The 23,656-nt window shown below is 50.4% G+C and overlaps 6 protein-coding genes across 6 annotated transcripts; 4 read left to right on the forward strand and 2 right to left on the reverse strand.

Moving 5' to 3' along the window:
* Positions 1 to 783: 783 nt before the first annotated feature.
* Positions 784 to 1,548, reverse strand: EFM7 (Protein N-terminal and lysine N-methyltransferase efm7; the record flags this gene model as incomplete). The annotated part of the gene is made up of 1 exon (XM_064871985.1): positions 784 to 1,548. One exon carries the CDS (start codon positions 1,546 to 1,548, stop codon positions 784 to 786), a length of 765 nt encoding a protein of 254 aa, XP_064732365.1.
* Positions 1,549 to 3,153: 1,605 nt separating this feature from the next.
* Positions 3,154 to 3,708, forward strand: PMZ80_003557 (uncharacterized protein; the record flags this gene model as incomplete). Its single annotated transcript, XM_064871986.1, has 1 exon — positions 3,154 to 3,708. The coding sequence occupies one exon, from the start codon at positions 3,154 to 3,156 to the stop codon at positions 3,706 to 3,708; it is 555 nt and encodes a 184-aa protein (XP_064732366.1).
* Positions 3,709 to 5,161: 1,453 nt separating this feature from the next.
* KTI12 (kti12, chromatin associated) lies at positions 5,162 to 6,738 on the reverse strand (the record flags this gene model as incomplete). The annotated part of the gene is made up of 2 exons (XM_064871987.1): positions 5,162 to 6,679; positions 6,733 to 6,738. 2 exons carry the CDS (start codon positions 6,736 to 6,738, stop codon positions 5,162 to 5,164), a joined length of 1,524 nt encoding a protein of 507 aa, XP_064732367.1.
* Positions 6,739 to 12,766: 6,028 nt separating this feature from the next.
* Positions 12,767 to 14,437, forward strand: PMZ80_003559 (uncharacterized protein; the record flags this gene model as incomplete). Its single annotated transcript, XM_064871988.1, has 1 exon — positions 12,767 to 14,437. One exon carries the CDS (start codon positions 12,767 to 12,769, stop codon positions 14,435 to 14,437), a length of 1,671 nt encoding a protein of 556 aa, XP_064732368.1.
* An 889-nt stretch (positions 14,438 to 15,326) lies between these two features.
* PMZ80_003560 (uncharacterized protein) lies at positions 15,327 to 16,517 on the forward strand (the record flags this gene model as incomplete). Its single annotated transcript, XM_064871989.1, has 1 exon — positions 15,327 to 16,517. One exon carries the CDS (start codon positions 15,327 to 15,329, stop codon positions 16,515 to 16,517), a length of 1,191 nt encoding a protein of 396 aa, XP_064732369.1.
* A 594-nt stretch (positions 16,518 to 17,111) lies between these two features.
* On the forward strand, positions 17,112 to 23,044 carry TOK1 (Potassium channel; the record flags this gene model as incomplete). The annotated part of the gene is made up of 6 exons (XM_064871990.1): positions 17,112 to 19,489; positions 21,386 to 21,635; positions 21,693 to 22,071; positions 22,135 to 22,422; positions 22,474 to 22,892; positions 22,940 to 23,044. 6 exons carry the CDS (start codon positions 17,112 to 17,114, stop codon positions 23,042 to 23,044), a joined length of 3,819 nt encoding a protein of 1,272 aa, XP_064732370.1.
* Positions 23,045 to 23,656: the final 612 nt, after the last annotated feature.

Genomic DNA, 23,656 nt, shown 5'->3' on the forward strand with positions numbered 1-23,656 from the left:
GACTGGCAAGCTCTGGAGAGACGCGATGCCGAAGATGGTTTAGGGCAATCGACTGCCCCCACGCATCCATGTAGCCAACCTGATCTCTGTTCATGACCGTAAGAGCTCAGTACCATCGAGGATCTGCTTTTTATGCTGTACTTTGTTGTTGGAGGAGTGTTTACTCCACAGAAGCACCTGTCAATGCTGTTGGGTTCTCGAAGCATGGCCAAACGTGCTCACACAGTCAGGATAAATTCTTCTGCTTTAGGGACCAAGCAACTGAGGTATCGCCTCTCGAAGTTGACCATGACGATCTGTCCTCAAGCGTACACAGTATACTTACTTTTTCGCAGACACGCTCACCATAGAACACGTTCAGAGGCGCAAGGCGCGCTTACCATATGGACCATTCCATCTGCAAGCGCTGGGTGATAACTATGTCTGCCATTGTCTTACGACAGGACAACCCCTATCTAGCTCGCGTCCTCGGCTCCCTTTCGTCCTCAAGACTGCTTCGGTCACAGAGGAGATCAACGCTGAAAGTTGCCGTGCACCACTGTACCTTGATCGCTCTTCCGCTGTTTGGTTCACTCTAATCCTCGGTTCCCACATAACTACTGTGCCCGAGACTGCTCCGCAGAATTGGAAAACGCCTTGAAGGCCAAACCTCCGATGACCAGACCGGCATTTCCTGAAATGTATAGCGGGCGAATGCCACAGTGTTCCTTGCGGCTCTGTACTCTCAAAAGAAGAGCTAATGTAGATATGGAGGTCGGAATGTTGCCAACGACGCAGATCGTTCTAAGTAGGCCACTTGACCTCGTAGGCGAACACCGTGCGTCTCAATGTTTCGTCTCCAGGATCCTCAGGAAACATCACTTTGTCCATTACGTGCTCGAACAGCTTGTTGACCGCGAAGCCTGCCTGTTTTGCAAGCTCAAAGAACCTCAAGTCTTTCTCCAGTAGCCAAGGACGGTAAGGCGTGAAGAACACCAGAGCTCGAGCCGCAATCCCTCCTCCCAGAGTTTGGTTCATTGTCAAAATGAGTTTCTCATGCTCAGAATGGTTGAACAGGATGTCAGCCAAGATCAACACGTCAAAGCCCGTATCTGGATCTGTGAGCTCTGCTTTGAGCGGTTGGACGTCGTTGCCCCAGAGATACCCTTTCGCGACAATGGCATGTTGGTATTGGTGGTCGATGGAGTGACAAATATTGTATCGCAGATTCTCTATCAGGTCAGCATCTGGGTAGTCAGTGACGACAACCTTTTTGGCGCCATGCAGTGCGCAGATCAGACTTGGTAGACCTGCACCGGCGCCTAGTTCGAGCACGTTCTTGTGCGTGACGACCTCAGCAGCGTTGTCCTCGATATATCTTGCAATTATCCGGCCTGCGTTCCAAAGCAAGTGACCCCATAACGGATTATGCCCAACTAAGCGAAGAGGTATCTCAGTACCCTGCTTGGTAGTGTATAGAGAGGATGTGGCAGGTTTGTCAGGGGCATAGAAGTCGTTGGGCTCTGTGAATATGTCGAGAGCCTCAGACTCATCATCAGTTGAGGACATGCCCTGCAACTTCCTCTTGTTAGTCTCTGCGGTGCAAGGCAGAAGCTTCAAATTTAGATCGCACTTCAGCAAGGGTGCATTGAGTCAGCACGTGTAAGAAGAACTCTTGCAGTCGAGTCAGGCACGAATCTGACAAAGATCAACGGAAGTCAGATGCGTTTTCTTCGGCGCGGCATGTAGTCAAGACCCAGCCGAGCTTTTTCCAGAAGCGGGATCCCACGTTCTTCCTTCCCGCTTGCATAATGGAGCTAGTCATCTGCCGAATGCAACTGACAAAAGTCTGGACCTCGAAGCGAGGCCGTAGCAACAATGATCGGGAGGATAGATTTCAGAGTATGCTTTTCAAAAGAATCAACACAACCGACACGATGTTGTCTAGATGAACGTGAGATCAAGACGCATGTGGTTATCTCCAGTCCAAATGGGAACACTTGAGAGAATTATCATACGACTGGATCCGTAGTTTCGACGGCCAACCTCTACATTATTTGCTAGAGTAGCATGAGAACTTGTGATATGTACTGTAACCATGGACCTCACTACTAGGATGATCCGCTGACTCGAAGCGACGAGGATGCAACAGCATCGGTACTCTCGCTCACTCCCACCGGAGCACTTTATGTCAGGGCAGATCTAGCATCGTCATGCTGGAGCTGCTGCTTCTCCAGTCTTAGGCACGAGTACCTTTTTGTGGTTTGATAGCAGAAATGATGTGCTTCATGAAAGCTGCCGTGAATGGCCGGCAAAGTCAAATTTCGGAATAGCTCGGCCGGCTCTGAATCGCTCGTTGGACGTTCTCGCCGTCAGAAATTTGAGAGTCGATAACCGAAAATTCCGAATGTTTCGACTGTTCGATGTCTTTCACTCACTTCCGTTGTGACCCAACTTGATTGATATCGGTCTTGCAGAAGAAAGCATTCACAACCTTGTTGTCTGTAAGCAGCAATACGTCACGCCAGAAATACCGGATTTGGTCAAGTTCTTTGGAGATTGGCCCGACCCTCCCCCGGAAAAGTTGGGGTTAAGATAACTCTCTTACAAGTACACTTGGAGAAAAAGCACGGGCCCGAGAGATCGCAGGTCACAGCGCAATCCTCCTGTTGGAAGGAAATCTTAAGCGCTTTGTCAAGGCTACGTGTGGCTTGGTTGGTTGCCTGCGAACGTTCTCATCGGTGTCGCGGGTGTGTCATAGGCTCGACCGTCAGGCATATTCTGATCAGATCGGCCATACCTGATCACTAGTTGCAGTTCTTCTGTCCGAAGGAGCAGATCTGATTCGAGCAGGAAAATACTCTAGGAGTGCCGCTGCTATCGGCTCTACCTCTTCATACGTTCGGCGAGTCAGATACAGATCACCAATCTCCAGAAGTGCGCCTTCGCTAAACAGACCACATTCCAAGCTGTCACCTTTTACCTGCTTACTACTCTCTCATTCCCGTCACTACCTGCGCTGTCTTTACTTCCGGACCTAGCTAGCACTCGACCTTCAAAGCATATTATCGACTTGACTTGAAACTACGTGAAGGGAACCAGGCAAGAGGAAGCGATAGACAACAGGCGCCACAACCTTTTTATTTCACCTCACCACGCAGTTCAGCGCTTACAATGAGCAACCTTCCTCGCCGCAGTCCAAGGTTCCAGCAGCAATCGCAGAATACACAGTCTGCAGTTCAGTCAATACCTTCATTCTCCTCCTTCTCGTCCCAATCTTCGAGCACAATATCGACATCCCATCCAAGCCCAACAAACGACAGCCTAAATCTGGCAGGCCAGCCGCAGCAGTATCCTCTTCAGTTACAATCGCAATTCTTAAGCCCAGCCCAGAACTTCAACGCTCCTCTGCCATCGCCCTCGGCGAACGAAACAAACCCTTTCGGTGGCAGCCAGTTTCAATACAACACGCAGATGATGGGTGGACAGTCGCAAAATCAGAACAATACAGCCTCATATCAGGGCAATAATACCCAGAGTAGTTTTGGCGGACAACAGTCGCAACAACAGCATCACCACAACTCATTCTCACAACCTCAGCGACCGAATCTTCCTCCTGCGAGTGTCAATGGTGTACCACCAGGTTTACCAGTTGACTTCCTCGCCGAGGCTGCAAAACGAGCTCAGATGGCTTGTCTGATGCGCGATCTAGATGATGTCTCACTCTGATCACGATGCCAGATATGACTTTCTATCGAGCGACAAAGATGAGTTTCCCGCCTTCATGCTCAGACCGCCCTCTGGGCGACATTCATGGCCTTTCGCGCCTATTACCGCCTGCGATAAATTTCTGAGCATGTGAATGTCTGCCTGAGGCTACATGCCGAGGCATCGAAAGGAATCTGCGTGGCCGACTATATCATCCCACCTTATGCTCACGTCACAAAAATAGTCGAAATGAGCCGGGTGACTCCGGCTAAATGCACAGTACTATCTTGCGGCGTCTCGCCGGTCTTCATTGCCGGCGTGGGACTCGTCCCAGCAACGAGCGAACAATTGCTCGATCGCAGGTCAACGTTTCGATTACAGAGCACTACAGTACTACTGTATCACCCCCGCAACGTGGAGGGAAGGACGTTGCTTTTGGCAAAAGACACTCGGATTAAGCAGTGGTTGTGGTATGGCGCTCTGTCGATTCACAGCCGGGACATGCTGCTAGGCACATGTAAGAAGACTAGAATGTTTGCCTGCAAGGCTCTCGGTACGCAATATGCATTAGATACCATATAAACTGAATCTCGTTTCCTTCCACGTCCTGTGCTGAATATCAGATCTCTTGCCAAGATCGTTTACCTCCTTGCGCGAAGCGCTCAAAATGCTCTCTGGTATCACCAAGTTACCTTCCTACTGGCACTAGACAATGACCGTGCCTGCCACCAATAGAAGTCGTGCCTTCTCACTGGAGTCGTTTCTGTCTTTTCCCCTTGGTCGGCCCATCGCATTTACCGGTTGTACCTTCCTCCTTCACTGCTCGCACCCCCCAGCTATACCGGTCGTGCCCACCTTACTACGAGTCGCGCCTTCCTCTGAGTCCCCTATCTGTCGTACCTTCCTATACCGATCGTGCTTTCCTCCACACCTGCCGCACCTTCCTCTTCATCCCGTCATACCTTCCCCACCTATCGACCGTGCCTTCCCGTAGAATTTTAGTCGCGCCTGCCTTCTTGACGGTGTTCCGCGGTCACACCTTCTGCTACGCAAATAGGCAAACTATCAGAAAGTAATCGAGGACGCGGAGGGTTCACAGGCCAGAGTACACACGAGTCAATTGGGGGATGTAAGCCTGTTCGTATCGGATTGGGGACATGCGCATCGCGGGTTAGTGAGAATGCGGGTGTCTCTGGAAAGACAGAGGTCACGGACGGTTGGCTGTGATCTTTCGTGCTCGTAGTCTAGCTAGCTGTTACGACCGATTTGGCCGTGCTCATTGATGGTCTGGTATCATGTTGTGGATGCCCAAGAATACGCTTGGGCATTAACGAGCCCTGATTGCGATGATGTCTGGTCCGGTTTGCTCTTGCGTTGCGAGGCCGTTAGCAATAGGTCCGTATTAATGTGGTCACAGTGAAATGATGGTATGGTCTGGTCTGGTCGAGAAGAGAGCTCGGAATCACATTGTACTTCAGATGCTATTATCCCATTCTGCTTGCAGGAACTGTACGAAGCTTTCTGCGACGTTTCGTCGTCCTTGTGTGTAGCCCTGTCCGTGTGCTATTCCGCCTCGTTGTATCTGTGTGTACTTCCTTCTTAGGCGCTGCAGCGCAGGTTGACTCAGACCTAACCCCTCGGGCACTTCCATCTCTATCTCTAGTGCTTCTTCATCAGGTATGGGTATGTTCATGCTTATTGTGCCACCGTCGCCTTCTGCTGCGCCTGCGGACCGGGCTGATGCGAGAACGAGTTTGACGACTTCACCTGTAGTTGACTCGAGGACTTGCAGCGCGTTCGGGGCGGTGGCTGTGGGGAGGATCGTTGCAGCGTGTTGTCGGACAACCTCGGTCTCTTCTTTCTTTGTTGCTGGCGTCGCGCTATCACCATTTGCATGTATTGAATTCGTCTGTGCCAGTGCGTGTGCTTCAGCGTCTCTTTGCACTTTCCGTGCATGTTCCTCCTCATGTCGTTGCTTCTGGAGAGCCTTCTTCGAGGTCGACTTTGCAGCTGCTGGGAAGATTGCTGCCCAGATCGCATCATATGGGGGATGTGCGTCTGTGGATGGTATTGTAAAGAGTGGGGTGTCCCAACGGCTGAAAGGACTCGGTGGCTCGTAGCGCATGAAGAGGGACTTGAAAGAGGTAGGGGAATAGGGTAGAGACGTTTTTGGATGAGGGGGATTCGAGAATGGCGGGGGATACGATGTGCATTTGGTAGTGGCGGACTGTTCCTGTATTGATTCGAGTGCAGTTGACTTCTTTTGGGTGGGCAATGCCAAAGACTCATTGTGATCCGAGATATAGAGGGACTTGAGTGTCATTGTATCCTCCTTCTGCCTCCTCCCGGAGTCTTGCTCTTGGTCATCATCGCTAGCTGCAGCACCCACGCTGGAGCTGCGAGACCGTGGCCCTTCGTCGAGCACTGTGTCGCCGTAGATGGCAGTGTGGCTTTCTGGCTGCAGGCCTCCAAGCACATCTTTGCCAACCTTCGGTCCAGTTACACTTTCTTTCCAATTGTCCTCGACCGCGGAGACTGTCTTTCTGTCCCATGCCTCTAATCTAGCATCGTTCCATGCAACACACTCGTCTTCTCGCGCGGCAGTATGCACAACTATGCTCCTCGTCCCCGCAGCTTTCGCCTCGCAGAACAGCTGGTACCTGAAACCCTTGATGTAGTTCGGTGCATCAGCTACTACGACAACATTCTTGTCCACTGCACGTTTGACGGTGCTGAACTCTTCTGCGCGTGCTATCTTCTCGAGGCGCGCAGAATCATAAATAGTGTCTCTTGGATTCAACGATGGTGAAGGAGGTTCATAGGACGTATTGTCCTTGGCTGGAGGATCTAGGGAGGCATGATGGGATGGCAAGTAGAGGACTGATCGTTTCGAGTCATTGGACGATGCATTTATGCGAGCCTCGAAGTCGCTTGCAATTTGTTGAGCACGGTATGTTTTGCCTGAACAAGGCGTGCCAGTTATGATTACAAGCTGAACATTGTGATGAGCATTTCGGCGCAAAAGGGGACGGCTGATGTGCTTACAGGCATGTTTGAGCGTGGTCGAGAGTGATGGTCTTCTATTAAAGTGATCGCATGTCAAAATCTTGGAGGGCGCGGGGCTCGTGATTGTTGATTACATCACCTGAAACCAGTGTCTCTGGGGGCTTGTTCGGCCTCAGCACTCCCTAGAAGCGTCGCCTCTTGATAAAGCACTCGTGTGTGCAGCAGATAATCACGATTTCAAATGGAAAGGAAGCAAACCACAAATCCAAGTTATCTGTAATTCATCTTTACAAGCCTGTGTTCCTTGTTGCATGGCAACTGTGCCATGAAACGTCCTCTTGCGCGTTGTGAGGAACGTTAGCATCGCTGATTGATCATTCGAAAACGCTCACACAGTCCTCCCGAATTTCAACGCTGTATCCTCCCAGTGGTACTTCGTGGGTATCTATCTAATGTCACAGGGTTGCGGACGTGATAAGAAGCCAGGTTTCCTCCGTTTAACGTCGACAGGTTGCTGAAACAGCCGCTCCATGCAGTCGTGCATGCTCGTGATGGTGAACGCCTAAGAAATGCGAAGAAACGAATCCCAGTGGAAATGACAGATCATAAGACGTGGTTTCTATGTTGGAAGTCCTCTCCTGTGCGGTAGTGGAATGTGTACGGCCTGATATTTTGGCAAAAAGTAGATTCTGGTTGGGAAGCCAGGTCTGGGAAGGGAAGATTCCTAAGACTGAGCAAGACGGCTCTTGATTTTGAAGTTATGACATGAATTTTTGTGTATCTCCTTCAGTATGCGGACTGCACGTAGATCGGTCCAGGTCCATAGGCTTGAGTCACCATATGCTGTGGTGCGTAGTTCACTGTGTCAACAGTCATGCCCGGGATCATGATATTATGAGCCTGGAGCTCTCTCTGCATTTGTGCAGTATAGCGCGGAGCGCTCACATTCCGTGGTCCATAGGAATAATTTGCCTGGGCTCGGGATGAGCCAGCCCTCTTCATGGCAACAGAGCTAGAGGCACCGGGCCCCTTCCTTCTCCGCGGAGCGTCAGCATAAGCTGCGCCTGTATCATTATCATTTTCTGGCTCTTCCCAACCGTGAACACGTTTCATGTGATCACGTTGGTTCCATCTTCGTGGAAAGCCGTTGTCATGGCGAGCTCGCTCGCATCCTGGAAATTTGCAAAGGTATGGGTTGATCCCGTGGTTGTGCATTCCGTGCATTTCACGTTCATGTCGGAACAAGCAGGCATTGGAAGAAAAGCGCAGGCTCCGGCAATTCTCGTCCTCGGCTCCATGTTTGCAGGTGTAGGGCTTCAGGTGTGAGTCCAGATTCTTGCTATATGCTGGTTAGATCTGATATACATGAGGGCATGAAAGACATACGCATAGATGCACTTTTGTTTCGTTGGCTTGTGAGTGCAACCGTCTGTACCAGTATAAGGACAGTGGTAGAGTCCATCTTTGTCGGCCTTGACATCGTACCGAGGATCATTCCTAGGATTATTCTTGGTTCGTTCCACGGGCTCATCCTTGGGTGATCCGGTAGCTGAGCTGACTGGGCTCCTTTCCGAGGCAGACCGGATTGGTCTTGGCTGATGGTGTCGAACTGGGCCTCTGCTTCGCAGTCAGTATGTATAGTTCCAAGGACGAAGAGTTTCCAACCTTGAAAATTGAAGCTTGGAGACACCAAGATATTCACATTCCGGCATAGCAGCTTCAGGGAGAGCCACAAATGCCATTGGGTCGGTCTTGCCAGTATTGAATAGCTCCAGGTTGTCAAAAAGTGGATCGGCAGGTGGTGTTAGCGGCATCATTCCAGGATTCACCCAAGGATCCAAGTACTGGGAGGACTGGTCGATTGGAAGATGAGCTGAAGAGGTGTGATACATATCGGCGTGCATCAACTCAGCCTCGGACATTGGAGGGGAGATGCAGGTCCTTGTAGACGATGAAGACCCAGAAGAGGTAGAAGAGGTGCACGATGAATCAACATCATAAGTGGTCATCGTGTTCCAGTACGACGTATTTGACAGATCCGTAGGAGCTACCGACGATGTTGGGATGTAGGAACTATCATTTCCAGGATAGAAAGCATCGCTGATGGGCTGCCAGATAGGATCGACCTCGGTGGTATATTCCGGTGCACCAGAAGCAAGGCCGTAGTTTGGCTGTGACATGCTAGAGTGTGTCGTGTAGATTGATGAAACGTCTGGTCTGGTCCTTGGCATATGACGGGGTTGCCGAGCCTCAACAGGAACTCTGGTCCTTGAAGGTAGCATACTGGGTGATGTTCTCCTTGCAGACATTGTGAGGTGTACTCCCAAATCCGAACGGAATCTGTTGCACGCGACGCGTTAGTAAAAACGCACTTTCGATGAAACATCAATCAACCCGGTCCAGTTTCCGATTCTCATAGGCAGCCGCGCCTTGTCGCGCTTCGGATGTTGACGAAGAGTGCTTGTGTAGCATGACGATGAGCGAAGCATGGTGTTCCAGGAGCGCGTAGCCAGCAATACCCAAGGCCAAGAACTTGATGAGAACAGCAGCCGTCCGAACGCGTCAGACACCACTGGAATCGAACCAGGCACGGAAGTTCCAAGAGGTCGTTGATAAGAGTATCAAGTTTGACGACCTTGCGGTCGGGGATGATATTGCCGTGATGTCGTCGAAGTCAACAAGAATCCTATAAGAGCACGGCGGTCGAGTGTAGCAGACAACATCCCGATCTGCTCGGTATCCATGAGGTCCAAGTATAAGTAACAAGACGACGATAATATTGAACTTGGTGTGACAGTGGTTGTTTTTGCGCAAGCCAGCACAAGAGAAGGTGAAAGCCGGACATCACTTTGACAGCAAATCCTGTGTGGCAGATCCGGTTGTAGCAATCCAGTTGCAGGGCGAAGAAGGAACGATCTCGAAATAGCGGCCTCAATTGAGCACATTAGCTCGAACCTCTATCGACCATCTGCACCCGAAAGGCAGCGTCTGGCGAGGGTAGTGAATGATTCATGCCAACAAGCAGCAGTTCAGACACTGATAAAAGTTCCATGGGCTGTATCCTTGGATTCCAATGTGGCTCTAGTCCTGGGAATGCATGGCGCGTGGAAAGACCAGGTGGGATCAAGGAGAATACTAACCTGATATGCGTAAGCACTCGGAGAGTACTACGTGAAGACTGTTGGTTCCCTAATGGTATGACAGATTGATCCTTGGAGTATCAAGTTCCGGATGTTGCAGCAACGAAAAACGAAGCAAAAGCACCGGCAATGATCCTGTGGAAAGTCCTGGGTATGTTCCTGGAGAAATGGGGTATCCTGTGGAATTTGTTTGTTGTCCTTGGAGTGAAGTGTTGGAAATGTTGGTGAATGTGTGAAAGAGTCACGATCTTTAGCAATGGTTGTGTGTGTGGTATGCAGGTTGCAGGTAGAGAAAGTCACGCAAGTGGGAGAGGAGCGGGCTTTTAAGAGCACGCTCTGAAAGCGAGAGTGGGAGGTTGGCATGGAGAAGTGGTGCTCGAAGTGATGCTGCGGTGTGATGAGAAGGAAGAAAAAGTGGGTGACTGAGAGCGAGGTGGAACTCACAGACGTCGCAGAACCAAGTTTTGGTCACACCGAGTGCCACTTTGGCCAAATACAGGCCGTCTAAAGCCAAGCAGCAGCCTCTAGTTCTTTTTCCAGATCCCCGCTATGCTGCACCCAAGACCAGTTGTTGCAGGACTCTAATCGCATTCCTGACGACTCAAGGTAATCGCTGCAACATCTTCTGATCATCAGGGGTATCGCCGCTCGCTTCATTCGCTCGCGTGCATCCATCCGCAGTGACAACATGCATTCGAGCGTGCAGCTCACACGAATCGTCGTCGACTTCTCGCTGCGGTCTAATGCACATTTCTAGTCACTGCATGAGTTTTGGGTGACGTGGCAGCATTGTCCATGCGACCTTTTTGACGACCATCACCTGCTTCGCGATGGTCCAAGATTGCTGCCAGTCGCTGGAGGCTTGCCCCTCCACCAGTTGACCATGATGCATTCCACAACAATAATGGAATCGATGACTGTCTATAGCCACGCATTCACATTGTGCTACTGTGGCGTTGGCGCGTTGTACAGATTGCCTCAAGGCTTACGATCTGTAAGTGAGATGGGCAATAATATTGAAGGAACGGGAATTCCTTCATCTAGTCAAACAATTGCGCGCGGCATAATGTCGTTACCGCAGGACTAGGGTGCAGTGACGAGGTGCGATGAGTTAGAATCCACACCATATATACTCACATCCCACAATTGTAGTGTACTTCGCAGTACAATTCTCCTGCTTTCTGGTCCATGCGTACGGACATACCTCATTGTCGTTATCTATAGTGGGTTTGGTAGAGACTGATCACAACTTATGGGTGAGGAGACGTAATCATTTCACAGATAGAGCGCTTTCCAAAGGTGTGCTGCTATGGCATAAATCCTCAGAATAGCAGGCACTTTGTATAACGTCGGCGTCCTGATGTCGATAAGATTCCAGATCCTGGTCATTGGGCAGCAACTGGGCTCTTGGCACGTGAATGCGTGTGCGTTGTGCCGGAGCTGTTCTCGCAGTTAGCTTGGGACCAAGTCATTTGTCGGAGCGTCAGGTTGATGAGTAGATTATTGTCACGGTCAGATATTGATAAGATGGTACATTTTTTCGTTCATGAGATTTCAGGTGAACTATGCATTGATGTAAGGGATCATCATTGAGTGCTTTGGGCTTGAAAGAGGGAGAGGGCGACAGTAGGGTTAGAGCTTACCTCCATATACCAAGCGAATCTCAAGGTCGCTACATGTCGACTGAATCCAACGCGCATCTGAATCGCTTGGGATCGAACGTCTCGCTCGACGAGCTTTTTGTTGCGCTCACCAAAGCTGCGTTATTCATTTTGCGAAAGCAAAGAGAGAAGCTTGAGATTTCATGACCTGCAGAGCAGCGCGGTCGCCGTGCGAGCCTTGCGTCTATTACGTGATCGCGTGATGGCAAGGCTAACCAATCATCGTCGCTGCTGAGTGAGATAGATCAATGGTCGCTTCGAGTCCTCCCACGGCTTGCTAGCCGGCTTCGTCGAACAGGGAGTGAGTAGTCATCGAGCCATTGTACTGTCCTGGACCTCGAACAGAATGTCTCGTATCGTTCGCACGGGCGTCATCAGTTATTCCCTTCAGTTGATGTTACTTGTGTCTTAAGCTTGGTGTTGACATTTGTCCTTGTCCAGATAGGTTCGAAACACGACTTTTGTACCTTGATCTGCGCACAACATATGCAATGTATGGGCAACAGCATCCCGTTGACGAGCCATCAGTATGATTGAATATTTAAGCTTCAGAGCCAGTCCCGCACAAGACGTTTTAGCTATGGCACTGAGATGACTGCTAGCCCAGCTCCTGCTTGGAAAGATATGCATCGCGGAGGGAAGGAGCGACAAAGTATTCAGACGTTCCAAATGGGAAGCTGCACCCTGTTCGTGTGTTGTTTTACCAGAAAGTTCGGAAGCTGTGCGACCAATTCTCATTCCTGACCGTTGTCACAGAATTATGTCTTTCCTGATTCAGTTGTACATTATCATGTCGTGTAAGTAGCATGAATTGGACTGGTGGTAGACTCAATCGCCATGCAAAGTTCAACCACAACTCCGAGTTGAAGGCCCAGAAGCAGCGTTTTGCTAAGGTGTCTCTCAACAACCTTGTTGCAGCACGGTCCGAAGCTTCGAACAGGTCAACGGGACCGTCTTTTAAGAGCATAGAGGGGCCGGAGTGGCAAGCCTCCCCAACGTCGGATACACGCCTTCCAACACTCAAACTGCAAAGACCACAACTCCTCGGTATGTTTACGCAAAAGGCTGCGCGTGCTCTGGCACAGCTGGTAGCAGGATAGATTTAATAATCGCTACGCAGACCCCACGAGATACAGACCCTCACGCTGCGAAGTCACCACGGAAGCCGATCATGAGTGCGAAAACGTAGCCGGCTCCCGTCATAATACAATCGCCCCACCGCGAGTCTTCCGCCGAGAGCAGGATAGTACGAAACCAAACACCATCAACGACATGAGGAAGAAACTACTGGAGAGGCAAGACTGGCTAGGCCTATCTGTTTGCCGGCCACCTGACATCCACTTCACTTCTGCCGGCAAGATGACAAAGATTGGACGACATCGAAAGCTGTCCAGAATCAAGGGTCGCGAGGCAGCAATACCACAACGCAATAGCAGTAACGAACCCGCAACGGATGTTCTGGGCGGACGGAAGCGGGATTTCGACCCATCTCAATCAGTTCAGTCCCCTGCTCAACGTTCAGAGCCTACACTCTCTTTCGCGAAATCGTCTTCTTGGAGCTCAAAGACCCCGGTTTCAAGCCCGCCGAAGCAAATCCATCGCAGTGATTCAACGAAGGCTTCTGGTACGAGCACGAGTCTTTCATTGCCACCACTACCTCTCTATGACCAAGAGAGGTCCACGTACAGGCTTATGGACGACCGACAGAATCTGGAGAACTGCGCGGAGGACTTGCTGCCACTAGAAATTGCAAGACGTATGGAGAGTTTCGACAGCGTGCAAGAGAGATACCTGAGCTCTAGAAGTGGTCGCGGGCGTGGTTCTGGGCTGTGCACAAGCAGGTCTCCCTTACAAGTGGACGAGCTAAAGTCAGCACCTCAACTCGATTCGCTCAAAGAACTTCAATCGCTCGAGCCGGAGACCCTGGCTCAATGCCCTTCTCAGCACAGTCGACGGGGCGAGTGGTGTGCAAGGTCACGGCAACAGCCTGAGCATGAGAACACGGCCTCTTTGCAAGTGGGAAGGCAGCAAGGCAAATATCAACTCAACAGCGACTTCGAACATATTGATTACATGAATGTCAATCTTCAAGAGGAAGGTAGGGCGTTTACCGCCGGTACTGCGTTAGCAAGCTCCACTAAGATATCAACGTTCTTTCCTGAATCAGAAGTCAATGAGGTCGATACTAGAGACTTTGCACTGGATGTACCAGATCCCTCGCCCTCTACTGGCAGGGCCGCCATTCTGTCTGCGAATGGAACAAGCTCATCTCAGTTCTTTTCGGACACACGCCACTCAGCAGAGCCATCAGCTCTTGACGAACCAAACCGACACCAGATCGAGCACTCTCCCGAAGCCTGGTCTCAATATCCACGTTTAACAGCGCCAAACCCTAATAAACGCTTCAAGCTTGACAAGAGCTTCGATTTACCAACCCAGCGGGGCTTGACAATCGCACAAGCGTCACCGAGGGGTGACTTCTTGCTATCGAGACACGAATCGCCATCGAAACCAACAGCATACACGTCAAGTGTCACTCCAAGGAAATTCACGATCCCACCTTTGTGGCAGCCCAGCAGCGCAAACGACGACAGCAACGATTGTGTAGGTAGCGGATATGCAGCTCTCCTTGAAAGAAGCGGCAAGCGAACCTTCACAACTGCCTTTTCTAGTTCGCCCAATCGATCTGAGCGCTCTATCTTCATGCACCAGCGCCCAGACCGTGCACCTTTGGAATTGCTGAAGCACAGTACGCGCCCAAAGGGAAAATCATACAGCAACGATAATCATGTAACCCATTTGGGGCGAGAGCCACGAAAAGCAGCCTCTCGTGGCCAGCCTGAGTCGAGCATATTTTCTACACCGCAGAAGCAGATGGCAGCGTTCGACGTTCACTCGACTCAAAGTCCATTTCCTCTCTCGTACTCAGGAGGTGTACGATAGGTCTGAGACCCCGCAGGAGTTTCTGGACGATCTTCGGCTATACTTGGGAGCCTTCTATATCAATGTCGAACGCCATAGGACATTGAATCATCATCTATTGGGCTCACTTCGAAGCTTTATCTCATGATACAAGAGAGCACTGGCTAGAAGTTGGGATTGGCCGAAGACAAGTCAGACTTGTAACGTTTGTTCGTTGTTGCTCGTATTATGTCTATGCTACAACCAGCCATCACACCAATAATAGCGTTGACGTTGCGTGTACTTTCGAGACGGCGAGCCCGTTTCGCCTTTAGTTTGGCCCAATCCCGCTTTGGTTCACCGTATTCTTAGGGATCAGCTGTGCACATCTAGGCATGCCTAGCTCACCTGGGAAGCATCGCTAGCGCTTACACTTTTGGCCTAAAGCGCCTGACGAAGGATTAGTCCAACCCCTTGTCACCTGGCATGGCGGTTGCCCATACCTCCTAGACCCACTTGTGCAAGCTTCGGCCGAACGAAGACCATGATGAACGCAACAGTAGGCATTCATCGACTTTATGCAGACCAGACTGTCCCCACAAACGCTGTATAGAGAGATTGAAAGTCTTGTTAGTTTGGCTCTAGGTCTTTCATGCGTGTTTGGAATCGTCTGCGAGCGAGCCTTTCAGACGAGCCGGACGAAGTTGTCTCGATGCCGAGGCAAGTTCTGCCGGGTGCGAACTGAGCCAGCACAAGATGTACAGTCTTCGTCCGATATGCAGTTTTGCATAATACTAGGCAAAGAGCCATGGCAGCTTTCAGAAGTAAGTACAAAACAGTGTCCTACGTCCTTCTATCAAGGATATCCTCTTAGCCAAACATCCTTCGACCCCAATATTCAGCTGACTCACAAATCACCAGCTAATCAGCTATGGCTACAGACTTCAAATCAACAGTTGCTACGGCACTTGAGAAAAAGGAGATAGCGGGCGGCGCCGTCATAGCAGTGGACCGAGAGGGCAAGGAGCTTATCAGACATGCCTTTGGCAAGACGTCCTTGGAAGAGGATGCTCGGCCATTCGACTTTGACACCACATTCTGGATCGCAAGCAGTACGAAACTGCTCACCAGCATCTCCGCCTTGCAGTGTGTCGAGAAGGGGCTGTTGAAGCTTGACGAGGATATCTCTGTTGTTCTGCCGGAGTGGCAAGACCCTCAGATTATCACAGGCTTCGACGACGCTGGCAAGGCTCAGTTGACGCCTGCAAAGGAGACGATCACGCTCAGAAGGCTGTTGACACACTCAAGTGGTATGGCGTACTATTTTATGAACCCGCTGGTCACACAATGGCGCGACTCTCAAAAGCTGCCTGTCGGCACTGGTGAGATGTCTGAGTTCAAAAACCCGCTCATCTTTGAGCCTGGCTCCAGCTGGTCATACGGAGTGAGCATCGACTGGGCGGGAGCGCTCCTAGAGAAGGTCACAGGCATGAAGCTAGGGGAGTATATGCAGAAGCATATTTTCGAGCCCTTGGGCATGACGCATACCACCTTCCAGGCAGAGAACAATGAAGCAATGATGAGTCGAATGGTCGGTCGAGTTGGACGAAATCCAGTTGGTGAGTTGATCAAGGAGGAGAGTGGGCAACATCCAGTCAAGAACAACAAGGATGACCATGGTGGCAGCGGTCTGTACTCTTGTGCTCAGGATTACATCAAGGTATTGACAAGTCTTCTGCTTGACGACGGGAAGTTGTTGAAGGGTGACATGTACAAAGAGTTGTTCCGAGGCCAGCTTGAGCATCCGGAGGCTTTTACGGCAGCTGTCACGGACCCTATCTTTGGCCAATTCTTTGCGCCCGCCTTCGGTGCATCGCGAGGTGATGACACGAAGTGGGATTACGCTCTTGGTGGTGCCATTGTGGACAAGGAAGTTCCAGGGCAAGCAGCGAAGGGCACGTTGTTTTGGAGTGGGTTGCCGAACAATTACTGGTTTGTTGATCGAGAGAATGGTGTCTGTGGTTATTATGCGAGCTGGCTGCTGCCGGCGGGTGATGCGATTACGGGAAATATGTTCGCTGCTTTGCAGAGGGCGGCTGTCAAGGAAGTCGCGAAGCTGTAGGGTACTTCTAGGTAGGTAGATAGTACAGTAGAGGTGTTCAAGTTTAGGGGGTTGTTGCTGTTCGGGCCGGCTACCTATCTAAAGGTTCAAGTTACTTATCGCTTACTTGGCATTAAGTACACCAGCTGTGCAACAATCTTTGCAAGCTCTTATCAGGTCATCAATACTGTACATGATCACGGGTCTTTGTTGTAAGGACTTTCGACATAACTTTGAGAGAGCAATATGATACGTGCACGACAATCGGCTACACTTGCTGATCCAGCTCGTGCCTACCACATTCCAATCTGGCCATCGGGCAGATCTTGAACTCTGTAATGGGACGATATGCATGAATAATGATGCTGCGCGAAGCAGATTCTACACATTTTTACACTCTTGATGCGACGATCGCCTTCTTCTCGTGAAGTCGCGAGTCTTGTTGTCTGATTGTTCCTTGAAACGAAAGACTAGATGCCGCGTAAAATGTGTCAGCTCTATGTCTCAAGCTGACAGGACTGACAGGACGAACCGGGCAAGAGTTACCAATGACCTCTCCATTGTCGATCAGATGCCCATCCCCGAGCACGGCGCGCTCGAAGCTTTGATACAAACATGCCTACATCAGATGGAGAACATGCGGCAGATCCATCCAACCGAACAGGATCTAATTCGAGCCTAAGAGCAAGACCGAGTCAAAACAAGCGCGACGTATGGCGGACGCAAGCAAACGGATCGTTGATTCAAGTGCACGATGACCTGGCCAGACAAGAGACAGTTATAGCCGAAGCAGCGCATGAGGATAATCATCCTTTGAACAAGGCCACAACATTGACTCTGCTTGGCGGCAAACTCAGATTTAGGGCTAGAGACGACGATGGTCCTTCAGGCTGGTGGTTCGCTAGCACTGCCATACCCTTGATGAGTGCTACCTTCGCGCCCATGGCGAACCTGCTCAGCATAGCAGCACTGGTAGTATACTGGCGCAATACAGTCACAACCGACGACCCTGTTCAGAAGTATGCGACAAGTATTGGGCACCCGGATCCTCCTTGGTGTCTGAACCTGAACGGTGCATCACTCGCCATCGGCTTCATTGGAAATATCTTCTTACTTTGCAACTTTACCAGGAAGATACGTTACATTATTGCGCTGCCTGTGACGATCCTTCTCTTCTACATTGCTTCCGGTATTCTGATAGGTATCACGATAAGTATGAACATATATGATCCGCCCAAGGCAGACCAGGTGTACAGTCAAGGGTATTGGCATGCTGTCGTTGCGGCTGCGCTGTACATGCTCAACGCTATGCTGCTTATGGTCAATATGCTCGGGTACTTTCTTGGTCATTACCCACAGCATTTCGACCTGAACGATGAGCAACGAAATCTAATTCTCCAGACCATAATATTCTTTGTCTGGCTTGGGGGGGGCGCTGCCATATTCGCGAAAACGGAACCCGAATGGGAATACGTAAACGCTCTATATTTCTGCGACGTCACGTTACTCACCATCGGATTTGGTGACTACTATGGCACCAGTGACTTGACAAGAGGGCTTGTGTTCCCATACACAGTTGGTGGTGGAATCATCTTGGGTTTGATGGTTTCCAGTATCCATGAATTCGCTCAAGAACTGAGCAAGGAGAATGTGATCAAGAAGCATGTTGAGATGAGGAGGATCAACACGTTGAGCCGCGCTGTTTCTACGCCTGAGTTATCTACACCGCCGAGTGCCACGACATCCGCTCGTCTACACAGCATTTCAAGACCTCTTGAGGGCGACCAAATTCAGCAGGAACTGGACGAGAGGGCTAGGTATGAGAAGGTCCAGAACCGGATAATCGGCTTTGATACCCCTGTCAGAGAGGACAACGGCGGACATACTGACGCAGAACCCTTGCCCGAGCAGTTTCGTTCCAACAAGGATCCGGGTCAACGACGCAAGCTCAGGTCACTGACTCTCGAAAGGGCGGCTTCCCTTGGACATCGGATCCCAGTCCTATTGCCAAGCAGAAACCAAAAAGCGATCTTGATGCGTGATGAGAAGGACAGGTTCGACAGAATGCGAAAAATCCAGCATGCCGCTAAGGACTTCAAGAAGTGGTATGTACTGACAATGTCTGTACTCTCATTTGGGCTTCTCTGGTGCGTTGGTGCAGTCGTGTTTTGGCTCGTTGAGTCGGAAACGCAACGGCTGTCATACTTTCAGGCACTATACTTCTGCTATGTTTCGCTGCTGACAGTAGGCTATGGCGATTTGAGCCCGAAGAGTAATGCTGGGAAACCATTCTTTATCTTATGGAGTCTGATTGCCGTTCCAACGATGACCATCCTTATCTCTGACCATGGTGATACTGCCATCGGCGGCTTTAAGCGGAAAGTACTCGATTATGGTGGGCTGGCCTTCCTGGGTAAAGGGAGGGGCTGGGGTCTTGACTGGTTCTCAAGGCGCAAAGAGGGGCTCCAGAGGAGACTATCGGTGGTTGGCATCTCGCACAAGAAGGCAACGAGGCTTGAGACAGGAGATCTGGCTGTGGCTCGCAAGCACCAAGCTGCACATGGAGCGGACTACGAGTTGGACAGTGGACTGCCCCCAAAAACCATCGACGAGCTATGCCTAGAAGATTTGACCAATGCGGAGATGATGAAACGACTCGGCTACGCGCTACGGAGAGTGGCAGAGGACTTGAAGCAATATCCTAATAAGCGGTACTCATACGAAGAGTGGGTGGAGTTTACGCGACTTGTCAGGTTCACCAAGCCAAACGAGCAGCTGGCAGACGACGAAGCGCAGGACGGTCTCATTGAGTGGGACTGGCTCGACTCGAACAGTCCAATGACCAGTGAACAATCGGAGCCTTCATGGGTGATGGATCGGCTGCTAGAGAGTCTACTTCGGGCATTTCGGAAAACAAATACACTCGATGCGGTTACAGGCAATGCATCGCTGGCCGGGAGCACCCTGAAGTGCATGCCTGATATGATGGATAGGTGAAGTATTGCAGGTATTAGCGAAGAAGCATTACGGATCACAGTACGTCTGCGTGATTAAAGATCATCGCTGGCCCGTGGCAGCCATTTGGAACTCGTTGCTGCTGCTTTACAGTCACTACAGCCACTCTTAGCTCGCGCATACATACATTATCAGCCTGTTTCTGCGGGTCGACTCACTCATACCATCATCAACGACTTCTACCATGATCAAGCACTCATCCTGCTTCGGTAGGTCGTTACTGCTGCGTGATCCCACCGGTATCATGGTGGCTGACACTTGCCACAATGTGTTTTTCGACGTCTACGACAGCCGCATTCAGCTCGCTCCTGCCACATCTGTTGTGCTCGGGAAGCTCAGCTCACTTCGAATTTGTGTTGTACCCATTGAAAGCTCAAACCAGTCACCAGAACCAGTCACCACTGAGGTCGCGAACTGTTCACGAAACATGGCAAGCTCTTACACATCCACAAGACACAAAAGCAACAGAGCGCTGGCGCATGAATGCGCAATGCTGCTTCAACGGCGCGCAGTCTCAATTTCGTAAATACACGAGCTTCAATTATTGCACAGCTTGCATGTACATATGCATTTAGTAAGTGCAGCTGTTTCAGTAGAGATATCAACCGTTGGAAGCGCAGGCCAAGGGATCCTTGATACTCCTCGTTGTTGTCGAAGATGCACCGTACAGTAGTAGCTAGTCGGTGGTATCCCTTTTGCTGTAACTCGTTAAACTCGGGTGTACAGTATCCATGCGAAATACCTCCTTCAGATGGTCCTGTGGTATCTGACACTCGTCGCGCGTTGGCGTGTGATTTGAGGTAGTACATCTGAGTAGTAGCAGTTCTTGCTCACGGAGCTCGCCCTCATCCACAGGAACTGTGTATGTTTCGTCCTCGATAATCTTATCTTCATCTTCATCGGTAGAATCCGAATCAAAGTCGAGTCAGCCCATTGAAGGAAGAGTGGACACGTTTTTATTCCATTTTCCAACCCTACATACAGCGTCGTCCTATGTGTCGTGCAGGAAGTGCAACAGCGCCTTGGACGGCGGCGCTCTCGAGCAAACCTGAAGGATCAAACAGTGAACACTTTATTCCCCGTCCATCAGCATTTCGTCAAAACGGCACAAACAGCAACGAAGGATCTATTCTTGCCTTGCCCATTATTGTGCCGAGCGGACATCCCCGGAGCGTCTTGTATCTGGTTAAACTGATTCTAGGGCAGCCTCAGGCGCTTTCTACGACTCTTACACCCGGACTTGTACCCGCCAAGCCAGTTCCCTCAATAATTGGCGGAGTTTCTATATACACCTATAGATTATCCTCTTTCAGCAGCAATGTCCTTTGATACAACACTGGACATGCGATCATGATTGATATGTAATGTTCGCCCACATCTGAAGAATTTACTGTAAGTGTTTCAGACCGAGAGTATAAAGCGATATGCAGTAAGAGCGCTCATAACGTGGTGTCTTTGAGCCACATTATCGGAGTCCGCCAATTACAGAGGGAACTGGCTTGCCGCAGATGTCCGCATATGAAGCCTGTAGGGCCTATTTCCACTGTTTAAGCTCTGGACTTACAACTCTTCGCTGCCATCCTTACGATAGAATGAAAATATTCGCTTGAAAACGCCAGAAGTACGTGTTCGTTACGGGAGGAAAGCAGAAAACCGATCTCATTCGGTCTGGCACTTCGTTATACGATGGTACGCTACTGCGAGCAGATAATATCAGCCGGGTGTACGCCGTGTTGAGGAGCGAAGCAAATGCTGCCAGAGGGCGTGGTGTTCGATCTGCGCGCCGATTACATCTCGGGCAGATGACGAAGCTTTCACTAACAAGCTGTTGCCATGAGAAGCTGGTCATAAGCAAGTTTCGATAAGTTATGCAGGAAAGTCGTGTTCGTCACAAACGACACCAAGATATATGTTGATCACTGCACCGAGGGCACGCTACGACAGCCACTTCTTACGCCAGACTTCAGCAAACAACCAGCATCTGTGGTCAACCCTGCTTTGAAAAAGGCTTTACCTCAAGAATACCACGATCTAGCAATTTCCCGGACAGCAAACCCTTTCGACGTTCTTTTCAAGAAAGTACGCGACGAGATATCGCCAGATGCTTTCGAAGACACCAAGCATGTGAGCACAGCGATTTCATTCTTCTGTCGAGAGACAGATTTTGACCGGTGATCGCAGCTTATTGACGATGATCAGGCGAAAGATCGGGTAGAGCTGATACCAGCAATCTTCAAGGAAGATTGGACTCGTTGGACCATATCGACGCTCGACAACTATTCCAAAACCCTACAGAGTATCGGTAAACAGACCGCCCCAGTAACAGGCGCACCTCGTACCGGCTCGGTCTTAGCCGATGTTCGATCAGGCATGCAGTATCGCAAACGGTTCTGCAACCTCAACCCTGATGGCTACGATCTAGTTCAACCTTTAGTATTGGACAACCCGCAGGACACGACGAGCTGCACTCTCAGATTTGCACCACCAGAAATCGGTGTCTTTGCTGAGGCTATCATCCAAGCCGTCACGAGTCCGGATAGTCTACCAACTACAACAAGAGGTATCCTGAGACAAGTCGTTCATCACAGCACCTTCAAGGGCAGGATTTACTAAAGATGTCGAGAGCTCTTCGCGGAGCGATACAACAACGGATACTTCCAAGGCAGGTTATATAGCAAACATCGAACCGAGTCCTTCGCGAAGACGACTTGGGCCGAGGAAGCGCTCAAGTCATTACAGCAGAACTTCGCTGCAGCAAAGGCATCGTTGAGGATAGATGAATACGAAGGGCGGACGAGGGTCAAGTTCGACAGAGTGTTTTGTTATAGAAATAACATCCAAATTGAGAAGCCTTCTGTGAGACAGGCTAAGATGGACAAAGCTGATACGGTGCCCAAAGCGCTCACAGACGGTAAGGCAGTCCTTCAGTCCAGTGGCGTAATAGCAACTAATACGTTTACAGACTCACCGATGACCGATAGGGAGCCTTTAGCGAATCTAGACGTTAACCTGCCGGTCGTGAGCAAGAAACGCGCAGCCCTCGAGACAAAGAAGCAGGCACGGCAGAACACTAAGAAGACAGCTGTAAAGCGTGACGATCAAGACGAGGAGACCGAGATTGAGGATGATGAATTCGAGCTCGATGCTACAGCATCAACTAAGCACAGCAGCAATATGGGCAAGAGGTCATCGCTGGCGAGTCTAGACGTCAACCTGCCGGTCGTGAGCAAGAAACGAGCAGCCCCAAGGACAAAGAAGCAGGCACGGCAAAACACTAAGAAGACAGCTGTAAAGCGTGACGATCAAGACGAGGAGACCGAGATGGATGATGATGAATTCGAGCTCCTGGACACCGAACACCCAACGAGGAACAACAGCAATGTGAGTGGAAGGTTGTCGTTTGGAAGGGCTGCGAAGAAGTCAAACAGTGCCAGTCTTGGCTCGCTCCCGCAGACATCAATGCAATTCCTGACGAAGACGTCTATGTCGAGGATACAAGAAAGGTTAAGAAGCCGAGAACGTCAAAGAAGTAGGGTGTGGACAGAGCGCATGGCACAATATCTGCCTACATGCTGTACAAGATGATTTGCTTCAAAGCTTCTAAGCATATCTAGACTGCCCAATTCATCGTATGCCTACCCTCTTCATGGATTTCGAATTCTCTGTGTGTCCTTCGTATCCTTCAATTGCTGTCAGCGTGCAGATTTAACAATCACTTCAAGCTCACTTGAGTGTGGAAGACAAGGCTCATCTTTTTCACTGCCTATAACCTATCCGACTTCAGCTTCGGGCCAGCCGCTTGTGTCTTGTTCTGCTTTGTTCTTCCAAATCTACTCGTCCGCAATACTGCGATAGTAGTGGTTCACGTCCTTGACGAGCAGCATTGGCTTCACAGCGTTCCTGTGATCGCGCCAACGTCGAAGCTAACCTCAAGCAGTTTGCGGCAAATCAAATTCATCTGCCTTTCAAGGTCGCAGTCATCCTCTTCCTCCGACCCGCAATCGCGGCCAGTGACATCTTGTCTGCTACCTTGATTTCAGCTGTCGCAAGCACTAGCAACAGGCTCAGTATACACTGCCAAACTAATGGGCCTGAAGTCAAGCAGGAAGACCGATCATATCGAAGAACAACATGCCACATACGGT

The sequence above is a fragment of the Knufia obscura genome (assembly GCF_036327395.1).
Source record: "Knufia obscura strain CCFEE 5817 isolate CBS 148926 chromosome Unknown scaffold_3, whole genome shotgun sequence".
NCBI lineage: Eukaryota > Fungi > Ascomycota > Eurotiomycetes > Chaetothyriales > Trichomeriaceae > Knufia > Knufia obscura.